Consider the following 21,735-nt stretch of genomic DNA (forward strand, 5'->3'; position numbering starts at 1 on the left):
GTAGATGGCCATCTTCTTCTGGTGTCTTCCCTATGTGTTTGTTTTTGTCCTAATCTCTTCTTACAAGAACATCAGTCATATTGGATTAGGGCCCACCCTAATGACCTCATTTAACCTTAATTACCTCTTTAAAAACTCTGTTTCCAAATATAGTCACATTCTGAGGTACTGAGGGTTAGGACTTCAACATATGAATTTTGGGAAGAGACAAGTCAGCTCATAGCACAAGTATTTAAGAGTAGGTTATAGATATATGTCTCTTTATGGGTAAATTGCATATTCTACTTATAATGCCCCTAGGGGTTAAGGATCATTATGTTTTCACTAACTTTCAAATGGTTCATAAAAACAATTATGCATATAGTAGGGGAATCTGGGTGAAAGTATAGGGGAAATCTTTTTTTTTTTGGTACTTTTTCTGTAAGTCTGAAATTATTTCAAAATAAAATTTATTTTCTTTTTTAAGTATTTAAAAGTCTGTTTAATGAGTTTGACTTTTATAGCCCTATTCTCATGAAAATACATCATTATATATGGCTAAAGAAGTATTTGCAATCAAGGTTTGTTATACATAATAAGAATCTTATGAATAGAGAAGAAAAGGACTAAGGGGATTGAAGCACAGTCCTTCCAATCATTGTAATACCAAACTCTAATATAATCTTTTCCTTGCCACAGATGGTAGGAAAAAGCTAAGCACAACTAAAGTTTTTCTTTCTTGTCTAAGTTCTCATCTTTTGCCTAAAGCGTTGTCTATGAAACTCTAAAAGGTCCACAAAGCTCAGTTAAAAAAAAAATTACCCTACTTACCAACCGATTTCACTAGTAACTCTGTGATCACACAGTAAACAGGGCCTAAATCTCAGCTCTAGAGTCATTTCTTCTAAAAAGTTTTCCCAACACAGAGCATCCTCCAACTAAGCACAAACCTATGACACATTGCTACTATGCATTTGGGCTTATCATATACCAGTCCACTCTGTCTCTCATTAATGTAATAGTATCTTGTTATTTACTAGGCATAGATATAATGCTCTACACCTACTGAAATTCAATAAATATATGCCACTTCTTCTGCAAACAGCATACTTAGTTTTATCTATTTTTTTTTTGCTGATGTATAATTATAAGAAGACATTTGTTATTTCTCTGAAGCAATTTTTTATTGTAATCCCAAGAACATCTAAAGAAAGAAAAAGATCTCATGAAATAAACTAACAAATTGAACTATATTTTACTATCTTAAAAGGCTAAAAATTCTGAACAACCACTGGAGCTGGGAGGGGGAACATCAGCAACTCAGAATCTACCCATTAGCATATAATGCAATTCTGACTCTGCCACAGTTTCATTCTCCTAAAGTCTCATTCTTACTGAGTAATCAGGCCTGCAGTGTGCCTAGCACTGGCTAACCACTTACGAACACATCATTTTACATGCCAAAATTATTCTGAGGATTATCTGTCCTAATGCTCCCTCCATTATAGTATTAACATAAAATTGAGAGTAGGCTTATATAAACCATTCACTTAAAGCAGTTCATTATGTATTGATTCTATAAATTTTCACTTAAATGTTTCTAAGTGTAATTTGAATAACTAATTGTTATTTATAAATTCGTTAAGACTTCAAAATAAGTTTGTTTATTAAAAAAAAAAAAGACAAAAATACCAATTTCCTGTAGAAGATATATAAGGGCAGAAGATATTTATAAAATGTAACTTAATAGTTTGTTACATGGGATTATAATGTTGTATATGTTGGTTACAATGTTACATTACTTACCAATTGCAAATTACAAATAAGCACTAAAGAAAAATCTCTGTTTTAGATAGGGGTAGCCAAGCTATTAGAATAATTAGTATTACACGTTCCATATCTTATAATTTTAACTACAACACCGAGACCACAAGACCTGGGTTCAAATCCTGACTCTACTGTTCTGTGCCACTGGGCAATTTATTGATCTTTTGGGACCTTAATTTCATCATCTATAAGATGGGAATATCACCTACCCACTTTGGACTGGCATAGGAAATTAAATAATAATGCAAAATGTCTAGAACAGTAACAGAATACATTCAGCAGGTTTTCCCAAACTTTGGGACTATTATTAAAACCCAGGTCTCCAAAATCCTCTAAACCTTTATTCACTATGCATACAGATTTGCTTAAGTCTTATGAAATGGTATAAATGTATTATACTTATTAATGTAAATTCTATATAGAGACATGAAATATAACTCTACTATATCATAAATATGACCTTTCTGAGATTAATATGTTATAAAGAGTCAATATTTTTAATACTAATTTTTAATTATTTTAGAATTTTGTAGAGTCTAGAAAAACAGGGGTAAAAGTGGCACCGGATAATTTGTAGTCCTTTTAAAACAAAATAAGCTCTTCCAGAAAGCTCAAATTCATATCTTCTTTTTCTACTCGTATGTTTCCTTAGAGCAAAGCAAAGGCATTTGAAATCAATTACTAATCATTCTTTTCAAAACACAGTCTGTAACATCTGAACATACTGCTAATGATTATGTGAAGGGTCTAGAAAGAGACCAGTCTCCTAAAACTTGTCTTCTCATTCTGTTTGCTCTCATTCACCAACATCATTAAGTGCAGGATTAAAAGGGTGTGTGTACGAGAGGGAGAAGGAGGGGACATAATGCTTTGCTTAAATGACAAAGGAGGTGTTTACAGATTTATAAGAATACCAGTGCTGTAGCCTCTGCTTGTTTTAAAAGAAACCAGCTAATTATATTGTCTTCTATCCTTTTTCTGAATTACTTAGTGCCCATGAGGGACTCTGATATAGATTAAAAGAAAGAGGAGACAATAAGAGAAGTGAGTGAAGTATAGGTAGAGAGCTTTACATAGAGTTGTGGAGCATTAGAAGTAGGAACCTTCCAATTTAAAGTATAATTTTTCTTTCATTTTTTTCTTATTCTTTGTTTTCTTGATGACAACTTTTATACTCATCATTGTGATTTCTGTAAATATGTTATTTGCAGGAGGTCTGCACAAGAAAGTTGAAAAAATAGAACTGTTCTTTTTGCTTCCAGGCATACGAAAAACATCACTCCACTGTATAGTCTGTATGTTCCTAATACAGAAAGAATTCTTGAGAGATGAAAAAAAAAAAAAAAAAGTAAAACTGCCTGAGTCAGTTTTTCTTCATTTCAAATATACCATCTATTATCACTAAAATAACATGTTTTATTTTCTTATAAGTCAACTGTAGATCAATTAAAATTCAACTTCATAAATTTTCTACACATTCAATATCAGAAAAATTGTATAGTATATAAGTGATTTTTATGGTATTTTAACAGATGCACCAATAAAAAAATTTAATAATAAGCGATATAGGGTACAACCTAAATTTTATTTAATACATTCATGCAACGTTTTTACATCTATATTTAAGAAACAAGGAAAACTAGAGCTGATGTTATCTAGACTTAGGTACCTATGTATAAATTTCCACTCTTGAGATATGAAATATTTTCAATCCTCATAAATCACACTTTTAAAAAAATATAGTCATATCTGTCAGTCTCCTAAGACAAATTTAAGAAAATTGTAGACTAATGATTCTCTGACACTTAGATCATATTAATATATAACATTTCAAAAGCATCTCATGGGATAACTTTTCACAAATCACCACAGATGTAAGATGCCTAGCAAGTGCATATACTTTTTTTCGGTTTTTACCCTATTTTTCTTCTCAAAGGCTGATTTAATAATAAAGTATGCTATACTGTTCTTAATCAGAAAATTTTTAAGTGAGGCATCACTTGCTCAGAGGATCTCCGTTTATAGTATGCAGGTGCATAAAATAGTAAATGTACCAATAAAAAGCAGTCATGGCATAATTTCAGAATGGACAGTCCTATCCAAGAAAAGAGAGCAGTCAATTTCACACCCACACAAATGGTGAGTCATTTCACCACAGACCAGTGAAAATATGAGCTAATCCCATCTTTAAACTGACATTCAGGGACAACAGTCCTCTCATTTTACAAATTAAAAATCTGGGAATCTGAGACTGTATCTTAACCTACATCACTAAGCTTGTCATGGGCAGGACCAGAACAAAAATCAATACCAGGTCACTCGTCAAACTCTAGCTAAACATTTTGCCCCAAACTGAGAATACCGTTGTCTTAGTTCATTTAGTGTTGCTATAACAAAATACCCGAGGCTGGGTAATTTATAAAGAAAAGAGGTTTATTTAGCTCATGGTCCTGCAGGCTGGGAAGTTCAAGGAGCATGGCACCAGCATTTGCTCAGCTTCTGGTGGGGAAACAGATAGTGCCAGGAAGCCAAACACAAAGGGCATCCTTATAACAACCTGTTGTTGAGGAAACTAATCCATTCCTGTGGGAACTAATCCATTCTCCCAAGAGCAAGAACACACTCACTACTGTGAAAAGGCATTAATCCATTCAGGAGGACCTGTCCCCATGATCCAAACACCTCCCACTAGGCCCCACCTTCCAATACTGCCACACTGCCAATTTACGTTCAATATGAGTTTGGCAGGGAAAAACCACATCCAAATCATATCAACTTCATTAAATAGAAGCTCTCATACTCACATAATTTCAGGCTTCCACAGATTGGAAAAAAACCTATGTGTTAGAAAAAGGTATTTACTCTGATCTATTACTAAAAAAAGGCTATATGCCCAGATGCTTTCATAAGTAAATTCTATCTAACAGATAATTCCCATGTATTTAAATTATTCTAGATCAGAGCAAAAGACGGGGAGCTTCCCAATTCATTTTGCTAAGCTGTCATGACTCTAGTCCCAAGCCTGATAAAACAAAATGAATAGGAAAACCATAGGTCACTCTCACTTAAGAAAGAAAATGTAAAGAATACTTACTTATAAGTGTAAACCCTTAGGTAGCATTTACTATGAACCAGGCATGTTGTAGACATTTTACATTTAATCCTCACAGTAGCCCTTGAGATGTGTACTCTTATTATTTCCACTTTATAAAAGGGCAAGGACAGCACAAAGAGTTGGGATACTTCCTCAAGATCTAATTCGTAAGTGATAAAGTTAGCATTTGGTCCAAACCCACGCAATTTGGCTCCAAAACATTAGGAAATCAACCTAGCTATGTATCAAATTAAGAACATGTAGGTATTACCCCAGGAATACGGGGACTGTTCAATATGTCATTACATTAATACCTAAGAGAAGCAACAAATGAATGCATTAATAGAGGCTTAAAAAACAATATAATATACATTTTTGATAAAGTATTCTTAAATAAGAATGATAAAGACTACTTATCAGAAAGCAACATCAAACAACATATGAAAATAGTAAGCTGCATAAGGAATTGCTTGTTTAGTTCATTACTGAAGTCCCAGTGCCTAGAACAGTGCCTGGCATCTAATAGGAATGCAAATATTTGTTGTATAAATATAAAAAACATTGAAAACATTCACATTATATTAGGAATAACACTAGTAAAAATGCTGTAACTCTGTTATTTCACATTATTTATGAAGTTCTACTTAATGCAGTAACATTTCAGATACTGGAAAAGAAATAAAAAGTATATTAATTTCCAGATTATATAATTGCATGATTAGAAAATCCACAAGATGTAAGTAAAAAACTATTAGAACAATCATAAGCATTCGATAAGGTAAGTAGATACAAGGTAAATACACAACCCCCCCCCAAATTTTTCTTTATACTAAAAATAACCAGTTAAAATTAAATGAGAGAATAGCACCTGAAACTGTAACATGCAACAGATAAATTTAACTGGAAACATATAAAATCTAAGTGAAGAAAACTATAACATGTTCTTGGACATAAACAAGACCTACATGAACAAATGGGAAGCTTTATTAGAGAGCAAAATGAAATATAATGAATGCACTTCTAATAACATCCTTGCTGAAATAAACATCTAGATGAATAAATACACAAGGATTGACAAAAAAAAAAAAAAACATTTCAAAAAATAGTGAGAACAGTCTTTTCCCACCAGATAGTAAAAGATACTGCAAAACTGCCATGACAATATTACTGCTAGTACTATTACTAGCAGTTAATATATACTAAAAGTTTTCTATATTCTAGTACTAAATACTTTATATATTAAAAATAATTTAATCCCCACAATGAGCCCTATGAGATTTATATTTTTATTATCCCTACTTTAGAGACAAGAAAACTGAAATATTGAGGGGTAGAATACTTTGGCCAAGGTAACAGTCAAGACAGGCAAGGGTCCACTATTGTGCAAAAGTCACTGGTGTATCATTTTGGAAAAGTAATTTGGTTATCTTTATTCGTTCACTTAACAAATGTTTATTGAATGGCCAATCTTTACCAAGTGCTATTCTAGATGCTAGAAACACGACAATGAAAAACCACAAGGCTCCTACCATTGTATCCTAATGTGAAAACACAGAAAATAAGCAAGACAGCAAATATCATTTCAGAGAGCAAGAAGGATGTCCAAAAGAAAATAAAACTGGGTGATATGAAGGAAACAACCAAGAAACGGGACTACTTTTATCAATGTCCAAGAAGCCATCCCCCTAAAAAAAATTTAAGTTGAACATTCAGCTGAAAAGAGGACAGCCGATAAAGAACTAGACAAACATTCCAAACAGGCAGAAGAGCAAAATCCCTGAGCTGGGACCAGGTCAGAATGTTCAAGGCGTAGAAAGAAGGCCAACCTGCCTGGAGCAGAGGGAACAATCATATGGCAGAAGGTGCGTATGTACTACAGGGGCCCAGGCACATACTCTTTAATCCAGCAATCCCACCTCCAACAGCAATAATGATATGTGTATGTAAGACTATGCACAGAAGAATGCTATTGCTAGGTAGTTTATAGAAGGAAAATGACTAGAAAAACTAAATGTTGATCATTTGGGGAATGTTGAATAGACTATGGATAATACACACTTCACAATTAATGGAAAGCATCAGACAGTACATGTACTGACCTGGAAAGATGTTCTACACATACTGCGTGAAAAAAATCAAGCAGACTAATGCATATGACATAATTCCATTATGGGTTTTTGTTTTTGTTTTTTTAATGAAACTCATGAACTAACTATAGTATCACAAATTTTAACTCCTAAGGTCTGGTCCTGGATAAATTCCACTTTGCTTCCTCCCCCTCCAGGCAAATGTCCTCTTGCGTACTATCCTTCTTCCTCTTACTCTAACTCATTTCCTGCTAGCATTTCAGCTTACTTCAGCACACTGCTTATTTTTTTCTTTTTTTTTTTTTTACCTGGGAACATGAACGGCATCACAAAAATTTTAAGAGCACAGAGAAGAACATTTTCTTATAATTTAAAAACATAATAGATTTTAAATAACTTTGAAATAACTGTGAATCAGTTCTAATGATTTTAGTCAGATGGCATTATAAACTTTATTTAAAAATCATAAGTCACATTATTATGAGCAATCAACGGCAACTAAATATTCAGTTGGCTCTTACGCTAGCAAAGATGTAAAGGATAAATTATTCTTACCTCTACCTTCGTCCGATAGAGAACAAGTCTTTTAAGGCTGCATAATTTAGCGATGTGGTTGAAAGCTTGAGGTGGTAGTTTATCACAGGAGGAAAGATTTAAGTCCTGTAGATTTGGACACATCTCAGAAATAACCTCCAAGCAAGTTTCATTAAGGAAGTGGCTGCAAGATAATTCAAGACGTACTAATTCAGATCCACAAACCTTCAGAAACCTGTAAAAAAAAAATTTCCATGTTTGTAAAACTAAAATACTTTGCAAGAACTTTGAAATTATATCAACTCTAAGCAGATATGCAGATACACTTAGAGGTACAGATTTTTATTAGGGGAAATATGAAACTTGTTTGGCTTAAATTCTCATTCGCTGCATAATGAAATATGAATGGTTAGGCCAAAATAAATCAACCTGGGAAGATAAAGTGGATTCATATCAAATAAAAAGTCAGCTAATGCTAAGTGGAAAATTAAGAAAGCAGAAAGTGTATTTCTCCAACTTACCTGTAATTCACACCTGAGTTGGTAAAGCCAAAAAACAAAACTCTAATCTTTTGGAAGATATTTCTCCCTTGCCAATACCTATTCAGTACTGGATAATATATTTTGAACGCTGCACATAAGGAAACAGCTTGAATTAAATGACCTTAAAACAAATCAGACTAGCCTTCTCTCAACTCAGAAAATTTCTAGGTTGGTTTAACTGTACTGTTGTGACATGTTCCATGTAGCTGTTATTATTTAGCAGCTGGACTGCTTGATGTCGAAATTATTACAAAATAGTCAATTACAGCTTCACATAAAATACACAGAAATAATCCAAGGCAAAGGACACAAAATGCTTTATCAGAGTAGGAATTCACAGTATTTATCTTAGTTACATTATAGTTTGGGGAAAAACAGTCCTGTCCATAATCATCACCTGAAAACAATCTAAAAGTAAATATGACTTTAGGAGTATTTGAATCCATAAAGCTTTACCAACTAAGCAAATGGAGCCCTCAAACCATGCACCAATTACGTCTATTCAGGTCTCTTGACGTAATCTTGCCCATCAGTGTCACATCAGCAATATACTGTTAATTTGTGCCATACCTTTTTGCCTAAATGATTTCATGAACTTAAAAATATACATTCAAAATAAAATTGACTAAATCAGATCACTTGTGTAAATAAAGGAAGTAACACTGGACTAAAAGTCACCAGATGGGTTTTTGCTCTGTTCCACCACTTCCTAGCAGTGACCTTGAAACAGACATTTAGCCAAATCTCAGCATTTCCCCAGCTGTAAAAGCAGACTTAAAGGATGTAACCAGTACATACTGCCTCGTGGTACTGAACATCAAATAATACGTGAACACAGTCTGTAATGGTCAAAACACTCCATAAACAAATATAAGTTACATGTTGGCCAACTCACACATAAACAACAAAAAAACTCAGTTGCTGCAAATTTATTTTAAATATTGCAAATAACCCAGTAGCCCACATATCTTATTTACACCTGAAAGCCTATTTACTCTTAATCCACTGCAGTCTGTGGTCTGCTGTTCCTAAATTCACCCTTTTCTTTTAAATGCTAAATTCAATGGCCTTTCTTATCAGTTTTGTATGATTTGATTTATTTGTGACATTTCATACAACTGCCCAATCTTTCCTTAAAACTCTTGACACTCCTCATCTAACTCCCTCTCCTGGATCACCTCCACCCCGCCTCACTCCTGTTTCCATCTCTAGTTGTATTAGCTAATTGCAGCCTGCATCAAGCACATCTGTTCATTCAACAAATATTCATGGACCTTTTACTATGACCCAGGCACTGGAGAAATAGCAGTGGCCCAAAGTCCCTGCTCTCATGGAGCTTACTTACCTTTTGGCGAGAGAGGGAGACTATAAACAAATAAATGAGTAAACTAATAAGTAAATTAGAGCATGCAAAGCGCCAAGGAGGAAATAAAAGCAGGAAGGGGTAATAGGAAGTGTCAAGGGGAGACAGAGTGGTCAGAGAAGTCTCTGTGAAGTGGTGAGTAAAACCCTGAAGGCAGTGAGAGGGTGAGCAAAGCAGGTATCTGGAGGATGAGCACTGCAGGCAGGGCAAGTGCAAAGGCTCAGGGCAGTATAACCAGTAGAGTGAGAACAGTGAGACCGCTGATGCAAGAGGCACAAAGTAATGGGGACATGATGACTAGACTAGAGAGGGGAGGGGCCGGTTCATATAGTGTGCGTCACTACAAAGACTTCAGCTTTTATTTTGAGGGAGATAAGAGTCCTAACAACAGAGATTTTGAACAAAGGACTGATACAACCTCTTTGTGTTTTATCAGGATCATTCTGGTCTTTGTGTGATGAACAGATTGAAGAGGAACAGGGGCCCAAACAGGAGGACCCTCACGAAACCACTGCAATATTCGGGGAAGAGGGGATGGCACACTGGATCTGGGTGGTAGCACCAAATGTGGTGATAAATATTCAGATTCTGGATCTATTTCGAAGGTAGCCAATGTATACTAAATTATGACGTACCTCCTATATACTGAATTGAACTCTGGCATTATCTATTCCCAACCATTATTTTTCTCTTAACCACAATTTCTAACTTATTAATTTTTTTTAGATTGCGTTTTATAAGCTGCCTCAAATTGTTTGGCAATTAAGACAGTTCCTTGGTGTACCCAGTACTTAGAACAATGTCAGGCACATAAAAAACATTTGATGAGAGTTAGTTGAGTGGAACTTCCATTTATGAAAATTCACTTGATAAATGTAATTTTCTTCTATTCTTGAACAAACTAAGTTCTAGTGACTCAGGGTAGTTTTCCCTTAATAGGATCAATCTGTTCCCAAGAAATATTATGAAATTAACATGTTTACCTTACTTTGAGTATACATTGTAGTTTATGGGAGTTCTTCATTATTTAATAATATACGCTAGCAATCTAGAAATGGATGCAGAGTTTCAGAGAATTAAGGAGTATCTTATTTTGGTTTGATACTGCTAAAATTATTAAATACTTGCAGATCACACAAGTTAAAAGAGTATATTAATTCTCTTTAAGGTCTTCATTACTTGGCAAAGCACTTTGTTCTACATTTCTTTTTCATATTTGACTTAGAATGCCTTGATATCCCTTTTCTCTTTGCTCTCATTATTGAACTTTTCCCCTCCAAAGAATTTATAGAGTGCTGTCAAGCCAACCACCAGAAAGCCGTTAACGGACAGTGGAAAACTTTCCAAGCTGAAATAATGAATGATAGAATTTTTGAAAGCACAATAGAGATAATGACCATACCTGTATTACCTTTCTGACTTTCTCTCTCTCAAGTTTCCTACTGCAAATCTTTATACTGAGCAGATTATTTGGTCAATATCCCCATCTCTACCTAAAATTATGACCTTTTCATAATACCTATATCCCAAAAAACAGAAGAAGTTGCAGACTCAATTAGCTAAACACAATTCTTCTTTCCTTAATGCTCCTCATGTAAGTTTTACTTTAATGCATAACTACATACATGTTTTTGTCTTGGTCAACTATTTATTCATCTCAACTGTGACACTGGTCACTTGAAAGAACTCAGCTTCTTTACTTCCTGCAGCCTATTCATTCTACACTGTAAAAGCTCATAAAGTATTTTGTAATATTGAGGGTTTTAAAAGAAGACCTAAGTTCAGATAAACAATCCTGAACTAGGTGTCCTGCTGTGAGAAAAGGAGTCTCTGGAGAGAGAAATAAATTGCTTATCCTTATGAGGTGAATTAATTTGTCCAGAGTAATACAAGTACATAAGAAGTAATTTACTAAATGGCAACTTGCACCCTAAAATAATTAACATTACATGAAAGTACGATTTAATCTGAGTTTCCTCATCACAAAATAAAAGGCACTAATCCTCACAACTTGCCTGAAGTATAAAGGTAAGGGGAGAATTAGACATAAATATCCATGGCTTCTGTTTTCTAATCTTATGTTTTGTTAGCTGATATTCACTAAGTTTTATAAAACAGCATATTTAAGATAATTTTAATCCCAAATAACTTGGAAGACTACTTAATATATCTGATCCAAAACAAAGCCATTAAGAACAAAACTTCCCGCTTAAGTGTATATGGTACCATATACAGTTTCCCCTGTATAGAAAAAGGAGAAAAGAAAGTCTTGAAATTGGCTCTACTCTCTAGGAGAGACAAATGTATAAAATATAGGCAGGCAGTTGAATAAATATATTAATGAACAATAAGCTCTTTATACCATAAAACTGTAGCTCTGTGTCAAAATATCCAGTTTTTTAATCTAGAAAGCATCCAAGAATGTTTCCTGAAGGAATGAATATAAACTACTTAGAACAAGGAGAGGGGTTAGGGGTAAAAACCTACACATAATTGAGGTAGAAATCAGGGTGATTCAGCAATTATTTGAAGAAATATGGTAGTGGGAAAATGAACCTAAGCCTTCTTAAACAGAAAGATGTAATTACGCTTTAAAGCACAAACAAGCTGGGAGGTAAAGGAATATCTAAGACTTTAGGAAACTATATTATAAAAAGAAAAGTGGGGTTATATAATAGAAGTGATTTTAATGAGTAATGAATGCATGAACAGTACTCAAAGTTGCAAATCACAAATCTATGGCTAGAATAGGATTTTAATAACTGATTAAAAGGTTTAGTTTCTCTTTATTCCAATTTAACCTATTTCTCTGCTATTCTGAATACAAATCCTTAAAATATTTAAAATCCAGTTATACAGTTCTAACTTGTGATGGTAACATCTTTAGGCAACAAAAATAAACAACATCAAACTTTTTCCCAAAGACTTGCTCAAAAAGCAGCTCATCACATTGGTCTCTAGTTTAAAAACGTGTTTTTCTTTAAAGTATTATAAATAAGTCTTCTTCAGAGTAATGAGCATAAATACACCATACTTATTCATAGATTATTCATTAATAATCAAGCCATGAATATTTATTGTTTATTCTGGGAATGCTGCCTACAAGCCATAATGACGATCAATTCAGCAGTCAAGTCCTGGGGGCCAACAGCAATCAGGAGGTAAAACTCCAATATGCCCCCGCCCACGGCAAGATTCTCTCTCCTTGTTATTTAGACTTTTCTTAATGGAAATAGTGTCTATAGTTAAAGGAAAGCTATCAAGATTTAGGGTTTTACTGGCTGAAGTACTACAGTAAAATATGGAGAACTTAAATTCATGTATGCATTTTTGTTATTACTCCAACAGCCCTACAGCAACTAACCTGGGTGAATTGAAAATGGAATAGAAATTGCTGGTGAGAAAGTAGATTGGAGTTCTAACTTTGCAAAAGATCTTTATCCATTACAAGTCTAAAATTTAAAAAATAGCACTTTGTGGTTTTCTACTCACAACTGGCATTTCTTCTCATGCAACCAGAATGAGCTACGTCAAGAAAGTTTTAAAAAACTGATTTAATATTACCTTTACATTTTACTCATTATTATTATGGTCCTAAGCAGCACTTTGCCAAAGAAGCTGGATTCACCCACTCAGTACCAATGTTTTCTTTAATGTCTACGATCATTAGTTACCATCCTGTATTTATAAAAATACATAAAAGACATATGTTTATCTTAATATCTTTATCTTCTCTCTAGGGTGAAGGCAGGAACTGTTATTATGTATCTCATATATCTGTTTACACGGCCAAAAATACCCACGATAATGCCTTGTACATAAAGGGTGAAAACAAACACTTACAATACTCCTAATAGTGTAAAACAATGAGAAAAGGCTATGAGGGTAATTAAAATAATCTAAAGGTCTGTATAATGTAAAATAATGCTTGCTGACACCACTTGTTCTATCTGCTCTCATATTCAGTTAGTCTTGGTTTATGATTTTATATGCTCTAAATATTCAGTCATCATTAGCTTCAGTTCTTCTTGAATCTATTAGCAGAGAGAAAAGTTTGCCAATGAAGTGTGTGTATTGGGGTAAGGGGAGGTAGAAAGGACTAAACTGTGTTTCACTGGAGAGTGTCAAATGTCTACAGTGAACCCCTTCCCCTGACTCTTTTTCTGGCAGAAAGAAAGAAACTCGGCACAGCCATACTTTCAACATGTGCCACAAGCCATTACTGCTTGTGTTTATTTCTCACTTTGATTCATAAACCATCAATGTTAGCATTTTGAACACATTGTTACTAGTTCAAATATTATTACTTCATCCAAATACAATATCAAATATTTATTTCTGAAACTGCAACTTTATTTTCATAATCTGAGTCAAGAGGAAACAAGGCTCCACATACCAATTTCTAATTCATAAACCACTGTTCAAGAATGTATCCACTGAGGATACATGTTGGGATAGCTGTAGTTCATTTGTCAGGATAAAAGAGTATTCTTTAATTAAAAATAACAGGTAATTTCCTCAAAGTTTCTACTCCATTATTTAACTTCACGAAAATGATGGGATTATATATAACATACAATGAGAACCACCATCATCAAGGTTAAGAGAAACACACCTGTTTGTATAATAAAAATTACTATGGCATTACTAAATGAATATGCACTTATGCAAGCTTTCAAATGTTTAACAGGTGACATTTAATAGTAAGAAACCTAAATGCTTAAATAGAAAGGAGCAGAAACACCTGGGCAGGTCTACAAGTGTGGTCGTCTATTTAGCATGCAATTGCATTTTCAACATAATTAGTTTAAATGAGCTTCTAAATCTGGGTGATGTATTGCACATGTAATTAAGATTTAATTAAAAATGTTCTATAATAAATTGTTTTCCATTTCTGACAAATCACATTAGAGAGGTAGATTTTGATTTGGAAATAGTTTTTAAAATGTGTTAATCATCTGTGCTGAAAATATGAGAAAGAAAAAAAAAGGAGCTCTGTTGAAAGTTACTTGGGATTTTAAAAATATGAGGTAAATAAAGTGTACGGCTCCCTTTCCTATTATTAAGAGGATGGTAAAATGCATTCACTTTTATAAGCAGCATTATTTGGAACACAGTGATACACAAAATGTAAATCTTTTTTATTTCTATATGTACATGGTATATATAATTTCTAACTTTCATTATAAAAACCATTATATAATTAAGTATAGCCTGCTGGTGGAAAAAAACCTCACCAAGGCTTTGCACTAACCTGCTAAATCCTGCAACAGAGATGAAGCCCCTATTGCCAGTCCAAGATAAATTGAGCCACTGGACAAGAGAGCATCGAGGCTGTAGAAATTCCAGAGAGGTGTCATTTAGTTTTGCCCAGTATGGCTGCAGATTGAGGTGAATGTATTGTAGAGGATCACAGCAATGCTGGTTCAGTAGTTTACAAGTCTGTGCTAATCTACACAGATCTGGTAGAGTAAGATGATTCAGAATCAGCTGAATAAGCTACATAAGAGAGAGAAATCAAGATTAAGAGTGAAAAACAGTTAAGTATCACTTTATTAAGCATATAATGTAGTCTAATAAGGAATAAAAGTATAATATATTTTATAATATTTTCAGAGTAAATAAATCAACATTCAACAGAATTACTCCAATGTGAAGAAACTATACATTCATAAGACTACATTGCATTTCAAAATTGTTTGAAATATACTCACCTCATGTTGACCACTCATTTTTTAGGGTACAAAGATATATTTTGGTAATCTGTTGAATAACATAATTTTTCATACACTCAGCAGTTACTGAACATCTACTACATGCCAGACACTAGTAATAGAGAGTTCCCATTCTCAGAGTGCTTATGGTCCAATGGGGATTGGTCCAATGATATGTTTTATATGTTTTGATAGAGAGAAGCACAGAATGCTACTGAAGGCCTAATATACAGGTCTAACTCCAAAGTGAAAGTGTACTTGTGCCAGGAAGTCACAGCTTTAAAAAGTGATGAGAAAACTAGGTAAAAAAAGAGTCTGGTGGTAAGGACTGGGTTACAAAGAGCCTCACAGAGGAGTCTGGATTTATCCTGAAAGCAATGAGGAGTCCTGAAGGGGTCTGAACTGCAGAGTGACATGGTTGGATTTGTATTTTAGAAGGATTATTACAGGGGTGCTACTGGAGGTAGGGAGGCAGGAAGGGAAACCAGCCAGGGGGCTAATGCAGAATTCCAGGAAAGAGAAAATAAGGGGCCTGCTTAAGGCAACTGGCAGTGATGATGGAGTAGCAAACATACAAATTTATTAAGAAAGTAGAAACAAAGACATTGTTATTTTTAATTAAAATTATCTCCTTGAACTAGTCAAAGTTTTGGTTCTTCCTTAACAGTTGGAGGCTTCTAAACTAGTTCTTCAAAGAACTGCTTAAATAGCCTATTCTGAACCAAGAACCATAAAGAAAAAAAAATATTTGCTAAAAGTTAAAAATCTTATTTAAGATGAGAGAGAAGGCTTTTCTTTTTTTAACTTAATGAAGGGTATTTATTTAGCTAAACTTTTTGTTTTATAATTAACCTAAATGCTCTTCTTCAATTTATTTGATTATCTAGGCTTGGTCTTAATTTCAGGTGAGAATTTCAGTTTTAGGCCAAAATAATACAAAATGCAGAGTAACAAAAATATGATCTTTAAAATATGTTCAAGGAATATTTATAAAATACGGGCATCAGCTAATTAATATATTGTATATAGTAAAGTTTGGAGTCTTTTACTATTTACTTTTAACATTTGAAGTAGGCTTTTAAAAAATAACATTGGGGGGTGTGTGTGTTATAAAAACAGGAAAATATAAGGATATTAAAAATTAGCCCAAAAGCTGACAAAGATGCTCTGCTTCACCAAGATTTAATCAGACTTCTGAACCTTCCAGGCCCATCTATGCACTTCCCTTTAAAATCAAGTTTGAGCAAAGAACCCCGCTAAGTCAGTTTAGTAAGAACCCTCATCTACCGCCCCCCAGGTGATGTCTGATCACCTGTCTTTAGCCAAAATATCCCTTATTCTTGATATTTCTTGTTAGTAGTTTTCCATTCACTAACCCCCCCAATCTGCAACTTGGCTATAAATTCCCACTGGCACATGCTGTATTCCGAGTTGAGACCACTCTCTCTCCCCTCACTGCAAAATCTCGCTGCAGGGCTCCCTATACATATCACGAGTGAATAATTTTTTCTTTAACAAATCTCATGCAGATAAAGCTGGTGACGTGTAAAATATTATACAAATGAAAAAAATACAAGTAAAAAATTAGAAAACCTAAATATTGAAGAAAGATAGAAGATGAGAAATTTCTCCTCCTCTGCACTCAATTCTAACAATCCCTCTCCCCAGAGATAAGCACTGTTAAGGTTTTTCTGATCTCTTCCAGATAAACATGTATGAAATTCTATTCTTGGATTTGCACTAAAAGAATGATACTGTATACACTGTTCAGCACTTCGATTTTCTAATTTAATGATATATCCTGTAGATCTTTCTATATCTGCATAAAAACCCGTCTCATTCCATTTCATAGATGTGACATAACAATTCAACTAGTTTTTCACTGATGTATTTCATGCTTTTTTTTCTGTTGCAAATTACATTACAATATCATTGTGTATATGTATTATGTATGTATGTTCATCTTCGCAAACTTTGCAAATATATCCTTAGGGTAAATTACATACATTTACAAGTTTTGATACAAGCACAAAATTGCCCTTCAGAATGTTCACATTAATTTATATACCCACAAAAGTGTACAAAAGTACCCTTTCACCTATATCCTAGACAGCACTGCTATCAAAACTTTAAACATTTTCGTTCTGAAAGGCAAAAAAAAAAAAAAAAGAAAAAAAAATATGGGACTGTTTTCTTTGTGGTTCTTCTTATTCCTTTTTTTTTAACTACAGAAATTTAGGCCTTTCCCAAGAGAGTAGCCTGTTCCTATACTCTATCCTGTCCCATTTACCCATTATTTCTTCCATATCAATTGCCCTCTAATTAAAATAAATAAATTATCTTCTAAATTTTAAAAGTGTATACATTGGAATGCATTAGATTGCTTGGTTGCAAATGTGAGCCAGGACTAGTGCCCCTCTATCACTCTTCTTGTCCAGAATTTTCCTGAGTATTTTCATTTTTTTTAGGTGAACTTTTCACTTTAAAAAAATTGTTTACATTTTAATTGGGGTATCACTGAATACATAGATTAAGGAAAACTAACACTTATTTTGTTTTCCTACTCAAGGACATGCTCTAAGTTTTTAGCAAAAGTAAATTATTTACAAAGCCTAAAGTATCTGTAACTCCCCTCAACTAATTTTAGTGTATACTGAAAACCTGTATACTTCGGCATCCTGAAGACCACTGGCTAAAGGGATAAAACGCAAACCTCTTGGAAAAACCCAGAGATCCTCTCTGATGCAGCAGAGCAGGATGTGCACTGCCAAGGCTGGGGAGTCCCAGCTACTGTCATCTGTGGGCATGGACTTGTGCACTCAGGCAGCCCTGGGCCTCCATCCAATTCCATCTCTTACGGCCTCCTTCCCCTATCAAGTCCTGTGTTTTGGCCACAGTGAAATACAGGAGTTCCCAAGCAAAGTCACACAGCTTCACTTCTTCTCCTCTTTGTACATTCTCTTCCCTCTGCCTGAAGTTCCCTTCTGTCATTCATTCAAATGATATGTGTCAAGCATTTTATCAGGTCTGGATAAAATTCAATACACTGCTTAAAATACATTTGCTGAATTTAAAGTTCTATTTTCCAGTTTGGGAAAGTGGGTAAGAATCAAAGAAGTGATTCACTCCCCTCCAGATGAACTGGTCCCACTGCTGCCACGACAGACCTCAGAGCCCTGAGGAGCCCACTGTCAATAGCTCACCTCCCTCTCTCCTAATTCAACTCTCCCTTCATCTTTCTCCTTCCTCCCATTAAGGGCCAATCTGTTAAGCTTCCTTTCTATAACACAAGACTTGACTTAGAAGGCCTGTGTGGGATCCTGGTCCCACGGCTTGCTTACTGAATTACCTTGGACCCTTAAATTCATCTTTATGTGGCAACTTTAGCTACTTCACAGGATGTACCATAGCATTTTAATTGTAAAATATTATATAGGCATTCAAGAGGCTGTCTTAATGTGTTCCATGCAAGTTAAGCTACTTGTATTATTACAATGAAATCTGAAATACCCACCAATTTGGAAGGGGGTATCTAAGTTGTTTAAATTTGAGTCTATAAATTTTTCTTAAAAAGAAAATTGATTATTTTTAACCACACATAACCATTTTCAGTGGGAGACAGAAATGCCTGGCCCTATTCCCACCCCCAGGGGATACTTGGAAACAGGTAGGATGAGGTTTTGGTGTTGCATGGCTGTGGAATGCTACTGGCATTTGATCCCTGGGACCCAGGGATGCAAATGCATCACAGAAGTGTCCCTGCAGAGACACACTGCAAACAAGACTTCAAACTATACACGCAAAAAGTATATCCAGGTAAAGGCATTCTGTACCTACCTAGACCAAAAATTATAGTTAGAAGAATACAGAATAGAGTTACTACAGAAGAACAAATGACAGTTAGAAAACTGTAGACTACTAAATGGAAAAAGCCTTCATCTCACCGTCTTAGTAATACTCTTATTTTTAATAGCAAATAATCTTTGACATAACTGATATAAAGTTAAGCAGGTATTGTCCATACTTACATTGTAAAATATAAATTAAAGTGGAGTATAGTTTTTTTATTGGTTTATGTATTTGGTTACTATTAATTGGTGATATAATATATATTTAATAGTTTATCCAGAAACACTAAAGTCAATCCAAAACAAAAGCAGTAAAATTAATTAACATAATTTCGTCTACTTTTCCCAAAATCAAAGTATACAACAAATCAGATTATATACACCTTACCAATGCTCCTATTCCTCTGATACGAGCGAAATAAACATTAATATCTAGACATTTAAAAATCTATAATGTTATGTTCAATATTGCTAATAAATATTTTTAGCTTACCTCATACGGTAGTTTATCAAAATACCCATTATTTGGCCCTTCCCTGAGGACAGCACTGCTAAACTTTTTGTTAAGATTGTCCATTCCACAACCATCCTTTTCTTCATAGTCGTCGTCTTCTAGATCATTCATGTCAATAAGTGAAGTCTTGAGAGAAAGCACTGGCTTGTCCTTCATACCATGTAGCACAACTGCATCTAATTCAGTGTAATAATCCAGAAGAGAACTATTTACTTCCAGTCGTATAAGATTTGTGGGAAAATTTATCTGCTTAATACAAGGTTTAAACTGGCGAGCCTGGGAAGCATTCACCTTCGTAGGTCTCTCTGACCAAAGAATCTCCCATCTGCCAAAAAAAGAAATTTCCCTATAATATAGTTTAGAATGAGATCTACTCGTACCCTAACGTTATGTCCCCATGCCCAACACGTCAAAACAAAGTTATCAAATAAGGTGAATAGAATCAAACACAAGTATTGTTTCCAGGATATTAAAAACTTAAAACTAAATGTCACAGACCTTATTATTTAAATTATTTTTACAAGTCCCAAAGCAGCCCCCCTCCCCTTTTTCTTTAGATTTCACATTGGGCAGTTTAAAAACTGAAACATGTAGTTTGAAGTACCTGAAGAACAACATTAGGTTTTGATAAGAACAATAATAATAAACCGATAAAGCTTCTCTGTGTGCACCTCCAAAACCAACTGCAGAAACTCAACTGACCATCTGGCCTTCCAAAGGTCTCCTCCAGCTTTTCTGTTTCTGTTACTGGCTCCATATGAACTCAGAACTTTCACGTTATCTTTGATCTTCTCTTTCTTTTATCAAGTCATTAAGTTTTGTCAAATTTTTCAGGAAATTGTTTCTTATATATGCCCTTCTCCTGAATTTCCATTTTTGTCATCTTTTAGTCATCCTTGTATCCCCAGTACCTGGCAAGTATCTACTATACAACAGGTGAATAACACCCTCTCCTATCCCTCCAAATGAACTCCCTACTTCCCAGTCGGGTTGATCATTACTTTTCATACAATAAACTTATTTCCACCTTTGCGTCTTTGCTCATGCTGTTTTCCCTCAAAGAAATGCCCAACCTACTATTATCTGCCCGTTTGTTCTTCAAGGCCTAACTCATATTCCCTCTCCATATAAGTCTTCTTATAAAAATATTTTCCAAAATTATTTAAAGATTCTTCATAACATAGTATCATCAGCTGTTTAATACTCTCATATTTGCCAATTAATTATTTCTCTAATATTGTTTCCTAATATAGCAGAGAAAATTAGAAACACAGATAAAAATACTTTAATACACATTTTTCCTCTATTCCTAATTATTTACTTTGGCTAGTAGAATTTTTTAATAAAGATTTAATATCAAAGAATAAGAATATTTTTAAGTCTTTCAATATATACTACAAACTGCTTTCGAAAAAGCTTATGCTTATAGTATGTAAGAATGATAACTGAAAGCATTATCTGTTTTTTTCTCTAATTTCACAGTCATCCATATCTCCTTATGATGTAATTTATAATTCATTGATTACTAATAACACTTAAAATGTTTTTATATATTCATTAATTATATGAGATTTTTTTCCACCATTAAATTGCTGGTTTATTTTATTGGCCCAATAACTTACTGATATCTAAGTAAAAACTGATTACAGCAAAGCATATAGGAAACTGAAATAGACAAAAGAGTGTGAAACTCAAAGGAGAAATCTGAGCCAAAACTATAGAAGCCATCAACATATAGATATTCTAATGATCTTTAAGGGCCAAGAAGGGCAGATAGGCCCAATCTTGGAAGAATGGAGATGGGAAGTATGGTAATATCTACCTTCAAGAATAAAAGCATAAGGTAGAAGCTCAGTGAGGAGTCTAGTAAATACATCACCAAAGTAATCAGGAACTACAGAATAGGGAACCAGTACAGGAACTTTTACAGTTTCTAGAACCTTTATAATTATATTTGTGATTTTTGCTAATTCTTTCCTGAAAATTAGAAATAAAACCCATCAAGTATACAGAGCCTGTGAGTATTTGTAGGAGGAATGGAGGAATTGGTCACACACTATAACCAATCTTGGGAGGCAGGGGAAGAGTTCCAAGAAATACAGCAGGTTGTGTCAGGTTTAAAATAGAAAGAAAAGCAGGCTGAGTATCTTCTTCCTGTGACAAGGCAGAAAAACAAACTTGGAGTGCCAACCTGGACCCAAGAAATGTCCCTAGAGATTAACTACAAAAATCT

General features: G+C 34.2%; 1 protein-coding gene across 1 annotated transcript in view; it reads right to left on the bottom strand.

The window, feature by feature from the left end:
• Positions 1-21,735, bottom strand: part of FBXL4 (F-box and leucine rich repeat protein 4) — a 69,425-nt gene that overhangs the window by 21,746 nt on the left and 25,944 nt on the right. The window contains exons 4-6 of the mRNA XM_069487784.1: positions 19,482-19,827; positions 14,681-14,925; positions 7,543-7,756 (exon numbers count right to left, since the gene is read on the bottom strand). Coding sequence (XP_069343885.1) covers positions 7,543-7,756; positions 14,681-14,925; positions 19,482-19,827 — 805 coding nt within the window. The remainder of the gene's footprint in view (positions 1-7,542; positions 7,757-14,680; positions 14,926-19,481; positions 19,828-21,735) is intronic.

The sequence above is a fragment of the Eulemur rufifrons genome, chromosome 15 (assembly GCF_041146395.1).
Source record: "Eulemur rufifrons isolate Redbay chromosome 15, OSU_ERuf_1, whole genome shotgun sequence".
NCBI classification, from domain to species: Eukaryota; Metazoa; Chordata; class Mammalia; order Primates; family Lemuridae; genus Eulemur; species Eulemur rufifrons.